This window comes from Anolis carolinensis, chromosome 1, assembly GCF_035594765.1.
Source record: "Anolis carolinensis isolate JA03-04 chromosome 1, rAnoCar3.1.pri, whole genome shotgun sequence".
NCBI lineage: Eukaryota > Metazoa > Chordata > Lepidosauria > Squamata > Dactyloidae > Anolis > Anolis carolinensis.
The window spans coordinates 256,333,157-256,349,729 of record NC_085841.1 but is presented as its reverse complement, the minus strand read 5'-3'; the positions used below and the strand labels follow the sequence as shown (position 1 = coordinate 256,349,729).

Here is a 16,573-nt window from a genome sequence, read left to right as displayed (position 1 = left end):
TACCTATTGATCTACCCACATTTGCATGATTTTGAACTGATCAGTTGGCAGAAGCGGGGCTAACAGGAGGGCTTCATTCCGCTCCCCGTATTCGAACTGCTGACTTTTCGGTCAGCAAATTCAGCAGCTCAGGGATTTAACCCGCTATGCCATTAGGGGCTCGCCTATATATGACCTCAAGGGCATTGTTTAAAAAGTGCAATTCATTTTGAAGGAAGAACCTTACTTCTGAAAGCCAGTGCCAGTGCCTTTTTTGTCTGGGAGAGAGCCATCTGGTGCATTTTTTTTTGCTCCATTTTCAGAGACCTCACATTGCAGGGGCTTTGGGACCTATTTCCATCTTAAACTCCAACCAATCTTTGGATACAACCATCAAGTCCAGTCATTCCCAATCTAAAGGCAAATAAACAGGGAAAGTATCTCCTAGGAAACAGTGCAGAAAGGACAAAGAGAAACCACAAGAGTCAGTTCCTCACTCTCAGATAGCCTAGTTACATAAATAAAAAAATATTAATTTGCCTTGCACCTTGGCTTTGAATGGAACTCCTTCCCTAAAAACTCCATGGTTCTCTTCCCAATTTCATTGTTGGGTGGTTAGAGGGGACCATTGGAAAATAACTCATTTCTGGATTTCAGAAGTCACTCATTTTAGTTCTGTTGTTAAAATCTTCAAAATTTGCCCCAGAAATCATTTACGCATATTTTATTGTGGCTATGGTCATTTGTTCCGGTTGTTTCATGCTCAAAGGTTCAGATCATAGAAAGGAACAGGTATAAAAACAAAAAGAAGGAAAGAAAGAGAACACACAACTTCTTTCCAGATGAATTATGGGGAAAATCTTTTTTTAACTTTCATAAAATAAGAGCTTTCATATGTAAATTTGGTAAGTGGATAGAATGTGCCACTAAAACATATGGATTTGCTTCTGAATAGATATGTATAAGTTTGGTTTATAAAAGTGGCAGTCTCAGGATTCATTATGAACTGCATGTTCTTATGTACTTTTTGGCAGCAAATTACACCTAAAAACTTGCCGGGCTGAATGTATCTTTAGTTTTCAGCATTTAGAAAAGTGTTGATTCCAGCTTGAAGCCTAAATGAAACTCCTTTTTTACAACACCAATTTCTTTCACTCGCCCAACTTTAAAGCTCTGGCATAAAGACTGACTTTAATTCATGACCAGTTATGTGACTTTGGAGTGAGTAGAGTGGGGATAGGCAGAAAGAGAGAGGGAAAGTCATCTGATTTGTATTGTTATTTGATTCAATTCTATGCTTTTCAAGAACAATAGAAAATTTGCATTTTCAAAACTGAAAAGTGGAGAATGTTTCTAATGTGCACTGCAAAGCTTATTCAGTGCCCATTAATTTCCATGTACTATAAATAAAAAGTTGCTGTGGTGATTTCTAAGACACCTAGGACTAATAAAATATTAAATTAACATGATAAAGAGTATAGATTATGAGATCAATATGACCTTGGATAAGCTGAGGCAGAATAACTTGCAGATCTGAACATGTAAAGTGCTTGAAAATTATTCCACTTCTTAGTGACATTTTTATTTTATTTTTTTAATCAAAAGCAATCATACTTGCTACTTCTAATCAGGGATTAGGTGTGAAATTAAAGACCTTGAGTTATACAATTAAGTATTGATTTTGTTGATCTATATTTAATTCTCTTAGCAATTTGGTTGTGTGTGTTTGTATGTTCCTTCTGCACAATAGCATTTTGCAGATATAAGGCTCCTTTCACTTTTTTTTGTTAATCTTAAACCCAATTGCTCTGTGCATAGGAGACAAATGAAAGTTTTACTTTTTCTGGACAGCTATGTATTAACCAATTTAAACTGCTGCTTAACCAAACTGAACATAAATGTGTTTATATTTCAGTTACCAGTCCTACTACCTGTCAATTTATGATGACCATATGAATTCCATAGGATTTCTTAGGCAAGGAAGAGTCAGGGATTATCTACACTGAGCAGTTTAGTCCCGTTTGGCCCTCTGTAGCCCTTATCTCACCTCTGTGTCACCACTGCCACACCTGCGCAGCCATGGTCTCCTACCCAGTCACAGAAAGGAAGTGCGGGGAAAGGGGATGGATGATGCTTATGTTGCCACTGTTTCTAGCCAGCCACAGGTATCCATCCAAGCTGTATTTAATATATTTATTTATGTATTAATGTATATCCCACTTTTCTCATATTTGGAATAATGAAGAGTATTGTATAGCAAGGAGAGTTTACTTAAAATTACACACCTATCTCTTCATCACCCTGACCAGATCTGCATGAAGAAGCATTTTTAAATGCACACTAAGTTATTCAGATGACTACGTCCCAGCTTTTAAATGTGTATGTGAATATAATATTTTGATACTTGACAATTATCCATTGGCTCCACTGTGTCCATTCTGGTTTTCAATTGTGGATGGACTGATGGCTTTCTTAGCCACATTCATGGAAACTTCCAATTCAGTATCAATATAACATGTTTCCAAATTCATGAGTCAATCTGAAACACAATTAAGAATGTCTAGAATTATCGACTTGTGTCTTGCTATATATAAAGGAAGAAGGAAGAAGGAGGGGAAAAAGAGAACGTGGCAGTAGCTTTAGACTAAGTTTTATTTTTACATGAGCTTTCATGAATATAAAACCTCTTCTTCAGATACAAAACAGAGTAACTTGTGAATTGCTGTTCATGAGCATGAACTGTGTGATCATTTGCTAGCGGCTATGAATCAGAGCTCCCGGTGGCGCAGTGGGTTAAACTGCTGAGCTTCTGAACTTGCTGACCGAAAGGTTGACAGTTTGAATCTGGGGAGCGGTGTGAGCTCCTGCTGTTAGCCCCAGCTTCTGCCAACTTAGCAGTTTGAAAACATGCAAATGTGGGTAGATCAATAGATACTGCTCCAGTGGGAAAATAATAGCGCTCCATGCAGTCATGCCAGGCACATGACCTCGGAGGTGTTTATGGACAACGCCGACTCTTCGGATTAGAAATAAAGATGAACACCAATTCCCAGACTTAATGACAGGGGAAAACCTTTACCTTTACCTATGAATCTGAGAACAATAGTCTAAACCTAAATGCCATTGTCATTACCAAGTGAAGGAAATCCACCAAATCCATGAGAACCTGATGAGTCAATGCCACATTCAGTTGATTCACTGGCCCTACTCTAGTTGGATTTAGCCCCCTTCCCCTAAAATTAACTTTTCAAAACTTTTACATTTTCTTTCTTTACTACTTTCATGCAGTCCAAAGCTAGACATGCATGAATCATATCCCACCAACTTGGGGCCGGGGAGGGAAGTTGTATACTGCTATATATCATTCTCTCAATTTGTCATCTGGAAACTCAAACTGAGTCCACTCAAACATTAGGAATGGACCATACCATTTGTACATGTATGTTCAACTCGATTCCTAGTAATAGAGAATAAGGCCAGCATTCACTTGGGAAGTTACATCTTTATAAATGGACTTACGTCTGTGAAAAATAGAATTGAGCAGTTTTGCAATGTCCGTATTCAGCAAGGGCATGCTGTTTCATTGGTATATAAAGGACTGAACCAAGTGATCAATGCACATTAAGACCAATGCCCAATTGGACCAATACACAGTGGAACCAATGCACATCAGGACACTTTAGCTGCTGTCCTCTTATTCATCTTCATAATTCACTAACATGGATGTAAGTGCCTTTGGTGCATAGATAAGCATGCATAAAGTTACACAGTGTGAACCACAATAGAAAATTCTGGCCTAGTTTTTTAAAAATGCAAATGAATACATGCACATTCCTCTAGAATAATTAGCACAGCAGATTGACAGGTAAGGAGTATTCTACCTTGCCGTTTATTTGCTTGAATGTAAACATGTCGTGCTGTTTTGTTTTGTTTCCATAACTCCAAATGCCCAGAACAATAACTAATCTATTAATTTGGTGATACCTTTTTTAATTAAACCCTTAAGGATGGATACGTGTGTGTAAGCATATACACACTGTCATTTTGAATCATTAGTAAACCCCATCCAGAGTCTGATAACAAGGAAATAGGTTGCAGATACTAGTTTTATTCGTTTTCTTTTGGTGATTCCGCCACCCCCACCTCTTCCTTATTTTTTTCCCCTTCACGAGGATGTTGTAAACACTTGGCAAATAAACTAGGTATCTGGAGTTAGTCAGGGTCCATCAAGCCAGCTTGTGATAGTAATGATTTTCAGTCACTTGTGTAGGCCAGATTTGATCTGAACCATTGACCTCTGGGTTAAAGGCTCTATATACTGTTACCAAATCCCTGAGCCATCCAATTCCCCCAGATAGGATATTTATCTGATATCCTGCAGAATGGCCCTTATCAGCAAAAAAAGGTACTGATTCACACTAAAAGTGCATTAGTAAAATAATGATTTAAACATGAGCAGGAGTTTAGAGCCAAACTCTGCTTCCTAGTGGCTAAAATTGGTAGTGGATTTAGAGGAATTACAGCCATGTCTGAGTCTGAAACTCATCAGTTTATAGCCAAATGCTCATAATATTCCTTTTTTATTTGCAGTGTCTTCCATTTCTGGGAAACATTTCAATATTTTGTGTTCAGGATAACCTCTAATCCACCTATAGCTTTGGCTTTAACAACATTTAAATCCTTCTACAAATACCAAAGTTGTAAGAGTTCATCAGAGTCCTTAACAAAATAAAATTACCCCCAAAAAAAGAAAGAAAAAGGAAATGTTATTACAAATATATTATCTAAACTTTGTCTTAATTATGTACTTTATTTTGTGGAAGGTGGAGACAACCAGCATTTCATAAGGATAGAATTTTTTACAGGATTTTTACTATATAGCAAAGAGAAATGTGCAATGGTTAGAATATACAAAAGGGAAGGAAAAAGCTGAGAACAATTAACATGATGGGTTCTTTTCTGGGTAAGCTCCAGCAGTTTGGAACACCCCCCCCCCCCCACACACACACACACTTTATTCTCTTAACATGAAATTACAAAAGTTCGTTCACATAAAGGAAGCTGGTATGTAATTGAGTTTATTTTTGAACGTAATTAATCACACCCTTTTGTAATGATTTCCCCATGTGTATTAAGGATTATATTGCATAATGTCTTTATTCCAAAGACAGCAGGATGGAGATGTTAATCTGTTCTGCAAATAGGTTGTCTTGAAGATTAAACTTAGAGGTGTGCGGCAGAAAGGTTCTACATATATTAGTTGAATAACAAATGTATCATAAGCTGTCTCTCATCGTCTTCTTAGCCTGCTGTTACTGTATGACTTGGTGACTGGAACTTACTTCTCAAGGACAAAGAAGTCTAGAAATGGAAAACTAGAGAGTAGCTGATATAAAAATTGAAAAAGCAAGACACACTTTCCCACCCCTGCACTAATTTCATATGTTTAGTACTGTTCAATATAGGGGAGAAATCTAGATTTTCTACAATGATGAGGAACAGTTAAAGGCACATTTCATACATTATATTAGCATTTCTCAACCTGGGGGTCAGGGCCCCCGGGGGAGTCGTGAGGGGGGTTTCAGAGGGGTTACCAAAAGCATCAGAAAATACATATTTCTGATGGTTTTAGGAACCCAAACCCCTCCAGTATTTTCTGTTGGTCATAGGGATTCTGTGTGGGAAGTTTGGCCCAATTATGTCGGTGGGGTTCAAGGGACTCTTTGATTGTAGGAGAACTATAAATCCCAGCAACTACAATTCCCAAATGTCAAGGTCTATTTTCCTCAAACTCCACCAGTGTTCAAATTTCAGCATATTGAGTATTTGTGCCAAGTTTGGTCCAGGTCCATTATTGTTTGGAATCCAGAGTGCTCTCTGGGTTTAGGTGAACTATACCTCCAAAACTCAAGGTCAATGCCCACCAAACCCTTCCAGTATTTTCTGTTAGTCATGGGAGTTCTGTGTGCCAAGTTTGGTTCAATTCCATCATTGGTGTAGTTCAGAATGCACTTTAATTGTAGGTTAACTATAAATCCCAGCAACTACAACTCCCAAATGACAAAATCAATCCTCTCCCCACCAGTATTCAAATTTGGGCGAATTGAGTATTTGTGCCAAATTTGATCCAGTGAATGAAATTACATCCTGCATATCAGGTATTTACATTACGATTGTAAAATTACAGTTATGAAGTAGCAACGAAAATAATTTTATGGTTGGGGGGTCACCACAACATGAGGAACTGTAATGAGGAGTCACAGCATTAGGAAGGTTGAGAACCACTGCATTATATGGAAGCAACTGTTACCAATTTCAGTCATTCTCTCTCATCTAGCTACCCATCTACCTATCTCCCCACTATCATATATATGTTTAGGACTTCCATATTTGACAATTACAAGTTTACCCCTGAAAAGTGTCCCCAATCCCTAATTATGGATGCTGAGGATCAGGAGGACTTTGATGCCTTCATCCCATTGGGAAACACAAACATGGCGATGATAGTCTTTTAGGCTAATCCATATATCTACCCTTTTGGCTAAATCTGTGATATATGAAGGAACTGTTTAACTTCCAGAGTCTTCCTGCATATTGTAACAGTTTGGGGGCAACTGTCTTTAAAGATAGTTTATTATTGATTGGTGCTGATCAATAATGAAGGGCTACATTTTGACACAAAGTTTCTAAGTCCTCACTCATTGTGACAGCCATATCTTCACCCCATCCCAGTCCCACTACCTTTTCTATCAGCTCCAGCTCCATGAGAGAAGCCTCCCACAAGGATGGTAAAAACATCAAAACATCCGGGCGTCCCCTGGACAACGTCCTTGCAGATGGCCAATACTCTCACTCCAGAAGCAACTCCGGTTGCTCCTGACACGAAAAATAACATTGCTTAATTAAGCAACCTCTAGCTCAGGGATTCTCAAGCCGTGGGTCCCCAGATGTTTTGGCCTTCAACTCCCAGAAATCCTAACAGCTGGTAAACTGGCTGGGATTTCTGGAAATTGTAGCCCAAAACATCTGGGGACCCACAGGTTGAGAACCACTGCTCTAGTTAGTGGTTCTCAACCTGTAGGCCACGGCCCAGCAGTGGACCACGAGAACAAAAACTCAGTCCGCAAACCTCCTTCCTCTTTATTTTATTAATTTTATTTCCGCTCCTTTCCGCAGGACTGACCATTGCATTGGACTGACCACATCAGCTCTAGATCATTAAATATGGTTTTCTGTGGATGAGCAGATGCAACTACTTGATGGCATATGTTGTGGCCTATGCAATGTAATTTTCTGAATCAGCACCCTAAATAATGAAACTGAATCTGAAATTGACCAAAAATGATTTGTAACCCTTTTGGTTCTAATGCTGGAGAGTGGTCCCTGGTCAAAGTGGGCCCCAGTCAAGTGGGCCCTGGTCAAAAAACGGTTGGGAATCATTAAGCTAGAGACATCTGAGATTGCACAGGAAAGGGAGAGGGGAGTGGCATGTGACATAGCCTCAGAGAACACCAATTGTAGATGTTCTATGAGTTGCTTTCCATAGCATCAACAAGAAACCTTTTGGCCTGAGGCCTAATTCTTAGTCCCAGCCTGAGTCTTCGGGGCAACTCTTGTGATACTGCTTCTCCACTAAAATTGGCTCTACTTGCCAGTTGTTTCATTTTGAAAAGGAAAGGCCTCTAGAGAAAATTGTATAGATTAGAACTGCAGGAATGCCTTCTGCAAGTCATTTTTCAACTGTTAAATTCCAAAAAGACCAACAATTCATGAGCGGCAGCTGAATTTGATTTGTAGAATTGGGCTGCCAATAGCTCAGTGGTCTGTGTCTCAGATTTAGAAATGAAACTGTCAATATTTTTTTTAAAAAATGTGTGTACCAGGAAGGGCTTATTTTCTTGCTTCCCCTTCCTATAGCTCTCAGCCCACTCCTTTGCTTAAGCATCATTGATAGCAAGATCTTCCAGAACAAAGTGGAGTAGTTACGTGGGAGGGGAAAATTGCCAGCCCCATCAAAGGAACAGAAGTATTTTATTTTCACAGTAAGAGCTTTTAGATCTTTACCTATGTAAACAATAATTGGAAGTGCATTGACACTATAGCAGTAATGCAATTTGACATCACTTTAAATGTCATGGCTCAGGGCTCTGGAATCCTGCATGGCAGGGGGTTGGACTAGGTGGCCCATCTAGTTTCTTCCAACTCTCTCATTCTATGATTCTATGAATCATGGGGTTTGTAGTTTCACAAGCTCTTTGCCAAAGAGTGCTGGTGGCTAATCAAACTATAAATCCCAGGATTCCATAGCATTCTCTCAGCCTCATAGGAGGGCAATGGCAAACTCTCTCTGAATCTGTGATAGTGTCACTTTGGGGTCACCATAGATCGGAAACAACTTGAAGGCACATAACAAATCCTGCTGTAAGTATAGGCCTATCATATTCATTTTTATACGTAGAACTGGAAATCTGGATTATTTCTATTTCACTTTACAACTTTTATCAAATTCGGTCCAACTTAGTTACAGACTAGGCTTGAAACAGAGGAATAGCAAGCATTGGTGGCTTTTAGTAAATGCCTGAGAAGTACAATTATGTTTAGCTGATGGATCAAAATAGAAGCGAAAATCTTCAAACTAATTTTCAAAGTGATCCTTTGTTGCAGTGTCTTTTCTTCTTTGGTGTGCTCTGTATTGTGGTATCTATATGCTTGTTGGATGATCCTAAATCAGCTATTTCACTTACTTTCCAAATGTAAAGTAACAATGTTTGTTCTTGGGCTGCCAATAGTCTATTGATCAATTCATTTCTGCCTGGCACTAATACTGTACTGAAAATGAGGAATGCATGTGCCTTTACTATATGACTAGTACACTTCATTTAACAATGGAGGCTGCAAACCTTGTACATCTGTGAAGTTACAAATATGTTTAGTTATCATATATTTCTTTGATGATGTTATCTAGATCGAGAGATGAAAATACAAGGTTTTAAAAAAAGAGGCTGATTGAGAAAACGGGATCACTTTTTATGGCACTCCTTCTGAAACAAGTGATAAAATGTGTTCTTCAAGCAGAAATAAATTTGATATGGTATAATCCAACTGTGCATTTTTAATATAGACCCATTGTTCCATTTGGTGTAGTTTCATCAAAGTGCAACACTTTTCCAAGTAAACCTAGCCACTATCTGATTGATTGTGGTCTGAGGGGATTCAACAGTTCAGTGTAATTTCCTCTCTTGTTGCTTTCACCTCTATTGGAAAGAATTTTAGTTCAATAGGCTTACACATGCAAAATGCAGAATTACATTCTAGCAAATTTCATTAATTCCCACATTATCTTGAATGCCATTTTACTTCGTATCAAATAGATTTGTTTAAAGAAAAACTTGCATTGAGTGTTGTACTGTATATTCTGACCCCATGGGGCATGCTTTGTATTTGACTAGATAAAAATGCCTCGTGTCCACAAACTTATTTAGAACTGCAGCTGCCGCAATGTTGGACTACAACTTCCAGTGTTTCTCACTATTTGACACACTGACTAAGGTTGACGGAAATTGCTATCTAGCAATGACTGTACTCATGCTTTGCCCAGCCCTCATTTAGAATGAATACCCAAACATTCAGGGCCAGGAAACAATTATCCATTTTATTTTAAATACCTACCAGACGTTTTTCTGCAAAAAGAAAAAAAATGTAATTACCATGTGCCATAAAAATACTACCACTGTTTGTCTTGGCTAAAAATAAATCTTGGTAGGAACCCAAAAATGCATAAATTGGCACAAAGATAGCCATTTTTATAATAATAATAATAATAATAATAATAATAATAATAATAATAATGCCATGGTTATCATTAATAATAATATCATGGGGTAGTTTCTGACACCAAAAATATAATAATAATAATAATAATAATAATAATAATAATAATAATAATAATATATTTTTATACCCCACCACCATCTCCCTGAAGGAGGGATTCGGGGCGGCTTACATGGGGCCAGGCCTGAAAAAACAGCAAACCAAATAAAACATACAAGAAAAACAGACACACATTACAATTCAACACTCTAAACACTCTAAAAAAACCAAAATGATTCCTCTTGTGATAAATGTCTCCCTGTAAAGAGCTATTCTCTATGCCAGCCATACTATGGCTAACCACTTGGATATAACAGTGGTCACTGCAAGCGAATTTCCCATGTGTGGTTTGCTTTCTGATAGATTTCCTGTCTTGCGCATCTGTAAAGCTAATTGGTGGGGATTTGAGGGCAGTAATGGCATATTTTGTCAGATAGTGCCAATAGATGCTAAGTCTTCAGCTCTTCTATTAGTTCTACAATGAATGAACAAAATGTCCCACTACATTTCGTCTAGAGTGAAAGTATAGTTCAACTTCCGGTGTAACTGACCAAACTGTAACCAAGCTGGGCTTCCAATGGTGTACCAAGCTGTTGCAAGGTATTGGTTTTCCTTCAAAGAAGGCTAAGATAGCTTAGCATCATTGCACTTAACACATTTGTATTCCACATTTTCTTGTACTGCTTGAACTTATGTCTAGAGTGGATGTCTACTTCTGAGTTCAAATAGCTGCTCATTAATTGTTAGCTCACCTGTACACTACATTAAAAACTGCTCAACTTGGGACCTCATCACATGAGGCTTGGGCTCCACCGTAGGACACTTCCAGGATTGAGCCTGCTGGAGCCCATCACATGACGCAGGGCTACTTCCGGCAGGTCTCCGTCCTGACTCTGTCCAGGAAGTGTCCTAGGAAGAAGCCCAGAGACCATATTCTCATTAGGTAAGCCAGGGACAGCATTGGGGGAAACCAGGCAGCAACGGTCTCCCTCTTGAAATGGGGAAAGCAGTGATGTACGCCGTGGGACGATGGTTTCCCTGCTACCCGATGGATTTGCCCCACTGCCCGATGGATAACCCCACTGTCTCCCAGCTTGTGATAAGGTCCATAGTCTACATGTCCTGAAAGACAGACAGTTTGCCAGTGACCAGGTATCTCTCTTCTCCTGTTGCTGAACCTCAAGAGGTTGGTGAGAGTGCAAAATCTCTGAAGTGTCAGTACTGCAAGAGCAGAGGCCACAGGTAATCTAAGTTGTTATGTGGCAGTGATATATATTCCATGTGAGGAAAAAAACAGTTGTGCTTTCAGTTCACAAATGTCAAGTGGAGCCCCTGGTGGCACAATGGGTTAAACCCTTGTGCCAGCAGGACTGCTGACTTGAAGTTTGGGTTGCTGACCAGAAACTTGCCGGTTCAAATCTGAGAAGAGCAAGGATGAGTTCCCTCTGTCAGCTCTAGCTTCCTCATGTGTGGACATGAAAGAAGCCTCCCACAAGGATGATTTTTTTTTCCGTGTCAGGAGCAACCAGAGTTGCTTCTGGAGTGAGAGAATTGGCTGTCTGCAAGGATGTTGCCCAGGGGACGCCCGGATGTTTTGATGTTTTACCATCCTTGTGGGAGGCTTCTCTCATGTCCCCGCATGGAGCTGGAGCTGATAGAGGGAGCTCTCCGCAATCTCCCCAGGTGGGATTCGAACCTGGCAGCTTTCAGGTCAGCAACCCAACCTTCAAGTCACGAGGCTTTTATCCCCTAGGCCACCAGAGGCCTCCGTTGGACAACGTCATGGCAGGTGGCCAATTTTCTTACACCAGAAGCGACTTGCAGTTTGTCAAGTATGAGTGTCAAATAAATGCCACACTTGGATTTTAGTAGAGTTCTTCTCATACCATTGCCTGAATGTATTTCACGCCTCTCAATTTGTTTCATTGATTATTTATGGAAGAATGCTATCTGATATGGTTTTTTTACATGATGATTCAACAACAAAATGGCAAGGGGAGTTTTTGTCCCATTGGATTGCACATGTGAGCTAAGAAAGCACCCTAAAGGCAAACTGCAGTAGATTTGTTGGAACAGTTTTATTATCAGTGCAGTTTGTGTTGATGGCGTTTTAGTTTTAAAAAAAATACTTACTGCATGGCAGATGGCTCAAAGTCAGGAACACTATTCAGCTGCATCCAACATCCCCTCAACTGTAAATATCTGCATGTATTTTGCACCGGAACTATGCAAACCCTATGAAGAATGTCAATAAATGGCAATGAGTGGGTGCCATTGCACAATGTGCAATTTGTAATCAAAATGTACAGTGCATAAACACAATGTTTAATATTGTTGCATGTGTAACTCCACTTCTGCCACTTTCAGAAGAATATGAATGCGTGCATTGGATACGATTTTGGTGCTTCTTGGCAGGGGGTTGGACTGGATGGCCCATGAGGTCTCTTCCAACTCATATGTTTCTATGATCCCATGATTCTATACTCGTTCTGTTATGGCAGGTAGTTTACCCTGCATGCACAGCATGACTTATGCATATGCTACTAATAGAATACCAGGCCCACAGGTAGTGTTGTAAAATGCCTATCTTGTTCTTTAGTTCTGTCTCAATTCTACAATCAAATACTATGGGATATTAAAACACACTGGCTGAAATCATATTATAGACATATGCACACATACCTCAGAATTATATATATGTGTTACTAGTGGGGGGTAACATGGCCCAAGGAGCTATTCACTGGCCTCTCATATATGTCTAAGTACTCTTTCAAGCCCTCGGGCACTGCCACAGCTATTCACTAGTGTCAGGTGGAGAGAACAGAACCAAGCCATGTGCAGTTTTGCAGCCAGGGGAAGAGGAAACAAGATTGCACAGCTGTTTCCTGACACATTTCCCTATACCTTTATCAACCGCTCTAGCTAGTATATGGCCATAACGGTGCCACTAGGACCAGAAAGTTGCTTTCTGGAAAGTGTGAGTACCCTAGTGCTGTGTCAAGAACATTACACATCCGTCACTCTGATGTGGAATCCAGACAGTGTCTTTGACAAAGAAGTTGAAAGTAAATACATGTGGAACACTTTCTACTCTCTACCATACTCCAAGTTGTTTACTAAAGTTCTAAATAAAGAAGCCATTAAAACAGATAATACAACAGCCTACACATTAATTAGATGACGCAAGTGATTTCATTTCTTCCAGCAATAGATATATAGTGTGCCATTCTCATTATGTGTAAATATTTGTTATTCTACTATTTTTGCTCAAACTTGTAGAGCGGACCAGTAGCCTACTCTGTCTTTCATAAAAGATAAAAGTGCCATTGGGGAAACAGCAGCATTTAAAACAGCAGGTGGTTAAAATCTGGTTTTATTAGAACAGAAAGTATACATAAAAAAATAATGCTTGTAAGATTGATTGAACTGAATGTGTCCAACTATCTGAAGTAGACGTTCCAGTCCTTTTCTCCCCATAGTAGCGGCTTCCTACCTCAACTCTGAAAAAGGCCTCAGGGGTTGGAGAAAACCACGTAACTGGCTCAGTCTGTGCAAGGGAAAAGTGCAAGGAAAATCACACAGAATTACCTTCATTAAGCTGAAACAACTAGGTCATGGCAGCTATAAGCCCTGTTTATTTCAGTTTTGATCTATTCCATTGAACTCAATGGGATTTGGTCTGTAGCCTGCATACAAAACTAAATTTGACAGGGTTTAAACACACCTATTTTTACTATGTACATCTTCTGTTGACTTGTATACAGAACAACCATTGTGGCTGCAGCCCTGAGTTCTCAAGACAAGGTGCTGTGAAGCCCATGTGAAATAAATGATCAGTCTTTGATGAATATCCAGTTATCCTTAAAAATCATTCCCGAAGAAGAATGGAAAATGTAAATTATATGTGGGAGATACTTCACACATACAGATGCCAATATCAGCTGCTTAAAATGTAAATGGCACTTAACTGTTTTGCAAATTGAGTCCTATTTGTCTGAGCAGAACCATTAAAGCTGTGATTTATCCCAAAATGGACTTTATTATTGCATTTAATTTTAGCGGGGGATAAAGCCCCAAAGTATTTAACTATCTGTTCCTTCTCTACTGTTACTGGTGATCATGTCATAATAGACTATTTATAGTTCAGATAACTTTTGTTTTCATGTATTTTTTACCAGAACTGTCTTTTCTAATTTCTTGCTCTAATTTGTTTCAGAAATTGAAGCAACCTGAGGAGAAAGAGGAAGATTCTGGGAAGAGGTTATCTTAAAATTTCCCTGGAGTCTCTCGGCACATTTAACAGCAGCAGAAGCATTTTCTTGGAAAAAAAGAGAAGAGTCGTCTGCACCTGGTTGAAGGCCAAAAAGAAGAAGAAAGTGGGGAGAATATAGAAATTTCTCTAAATAGTTCTGATAGGTATGGTGCAGGCCATTTGGGATGTCCAAGCAACTCTTTATGTGATAGCTTCTCCTCTTCTGCAAGACAACGCTCCAACGATGTATAAAGAGACATTCACCAGTGCAAGGGGACATTGAATGGAGAACTTAAGGAAAAATATAGTAAATAACAGAAAAGAAAGAGCCATTCAAAATATTCCAAGCAAGTTGCTAAGACTCATAATATGATATATCTAGATATATTCATATAGAGCAATAAAGAGAAAGTAAGCAGCATTGTAATAGGCGGAGACTTCGATAATTACAATAACTCTGGTTACTTTAAAAATAGTCTTAATTTTGCACTTTTATGAATATTTGTACAGAAGTTGTAAAAATGTTCTTTGGGGGGGTCAGGGGAAAGAAAATTATATTTGTAGAAAAAAATGTGACAGCAATAAATAAATACTAATTGGTGCCATGCTCTTGAAATGGCAGTTTACTAATTGTAAACATTGATGTTAATATTAACAAAAATTAGTGATTTTTTGTTGTAAAATAAAGATTTATAAACTTTTTAGTCTTAAAACTGTATGTAGGAATAATGTTTTAATGCAAAATTGACCTTGCCAAAATGTCTATGCTGAATTTCACTGGACCACATTGTACAACAGGCTTTTAAAAAAATATCTATCTTAGTGCAATTTTGAAACCGGTATTCTCAGAGAGCTTATGTTTTTGTTCATGTTCTTTATTGAAAACCTCAAATACATATTATTATTATTATTATTATTATTATTATTATTATTATTATTATTATTACTACTACTCCCTTTTACCTGTAGCCTTATATCATAAATACCTGTGGTGTTTATTCAACTCTAATCTGGCTTTTACCATAATTCTGGGAATCAATGACTAAAATGCAGTTTAGATTTGTAATTTACGCTTTAAATTTTTTAGCAAACTGGTGCTAGCAAACAAATTTGTGGAGGGTTTTTTCCCCCACAAAGACCATTTATATGTAAGGGGGAAATCAATCTCAAAGGTGGGACGTATTTTTTCTAGGTGTGGAGTATTTATAACAACTTTTGTACAGCAGTCTATAAGCTAGCTATATTTGGAATACTTCTAGCTTGCTTTCTTACATTTGTAGTGTACGTCAGTTAATTCCCCAAACACGCATCTCCCCAGAATGATGTCGTACAACCAGTGTTACATTGTCAATACTTTTGTGCAATGTTACATTTCATGTTGTTTTAAATATACGTACAGTCAGGTTGGTATTTCATTGTCTCTGACTTTGATGAAGCTTATTTTGGAATTTGTTTCAGAATAAAAGTCATATCACATCTGGTTATCAAAACATTGAAATATATCCCTATCAACTTATACATATTCAGCAGTGAATAGGCACTCATTTTGTCAAAAGATTTCAAAAACTGCTTGGAAATGGATTGTTAAGAGCCATCTTTTCCAGTTTTGTGTAAAATATAAGTGCCAAGAAATATAGCAACATTTCTTCAGAAAGAAAATTAGCTGAAATGAAGGTGTGGGTGATGATTTGCCAGCCATTTCTTTGCTCAAACGGAGAAGCCTTAGGTTTGCGCCACGATTAATAAAAGGGCAGATAGTCAAATGAATTTGGTACATGGCAACTAAAAACTAATTTAAGCTTAATTCAAGTCTCTCTAGCGCCTGCTCCCTCTCTCTTTTGAGACAAGATGGTGAATAATGAAAAGCAAAGAATGCCCTGTGAAAGATGAGGCTGGAAAAAGCCATCAGGGGCGAGTATATGAGTTGTAATAGAAACGCTTGAGACATACAACACACATTATCTTGTGCAAGACGAAACACTCCAGCATCAAAACGGAAGGCCGGAAATTAGTGCAGGCAGAGAACAAAAGCAGAGGTAGAGTCCTGGGCCCAGCATAAAGTAAGATTGCTCTTTATGTATTCATTGATTTATTTTCTTTTAAGGCATTTGCTCATTTCAGAGGTTTGTTGCGTAAAGGCCATCCACTGGAATGAAAGGCCCCAGCCTTAACGATGAGTTCTCAATTCACTTATAGCACATTGTTTCTTTGGGAAAGCTTGTAAGATAAAAAGGTGAAGGGGTTCAATTTTTTTCTTTCCTGAGAAGCAGACCCTTGGGAGAAATACGCCTTTCCCTGTTGCAACCACAGAACATTAGACTACTGTCTCCTGCCCCTTAAACAATTGCTGCCTTTTAGAGGGATCCTTCACACCTTATATTTTTGGCTGTTCTAGCTGCTGAGAGGGAAACAACAACTACGGTGCCTGTAATGGTAAAAGGTCTGGAAACCATGTCCCATGAAGAGCAGCTT

General features: G+C 38.6%; 1 protein-coding gene across 5 annotated transcripts in view; it reads left to right on the top strand.

The window, feature by feature from the left end:
- Positions 1–15,577, top strand: part of nckap5 (NCK associated protein 5) — an 856,064-nt gene extending 840,487 nt beyond the window's left edge. For all 5 annotated transcript variants that reach the window (XM_062975038.1, XM_062975005.1, XM_062974931.1 and 2 more), the window contains one exon: positions 14,066–15,577. In XM_062975038.1, coding sequence (XP_062831108.1) covers positions 14,066–14,082 — 17 coding nt within the window. In that variant the 3' untranslated portion in view covers positions 14,083–15,577. The remainder of the gene's footprint in view (positions 1–14,065) is intronic.
- The last annotated feature ends 996 nt before the right edge of the window (positions 15,578–16,573 follow it).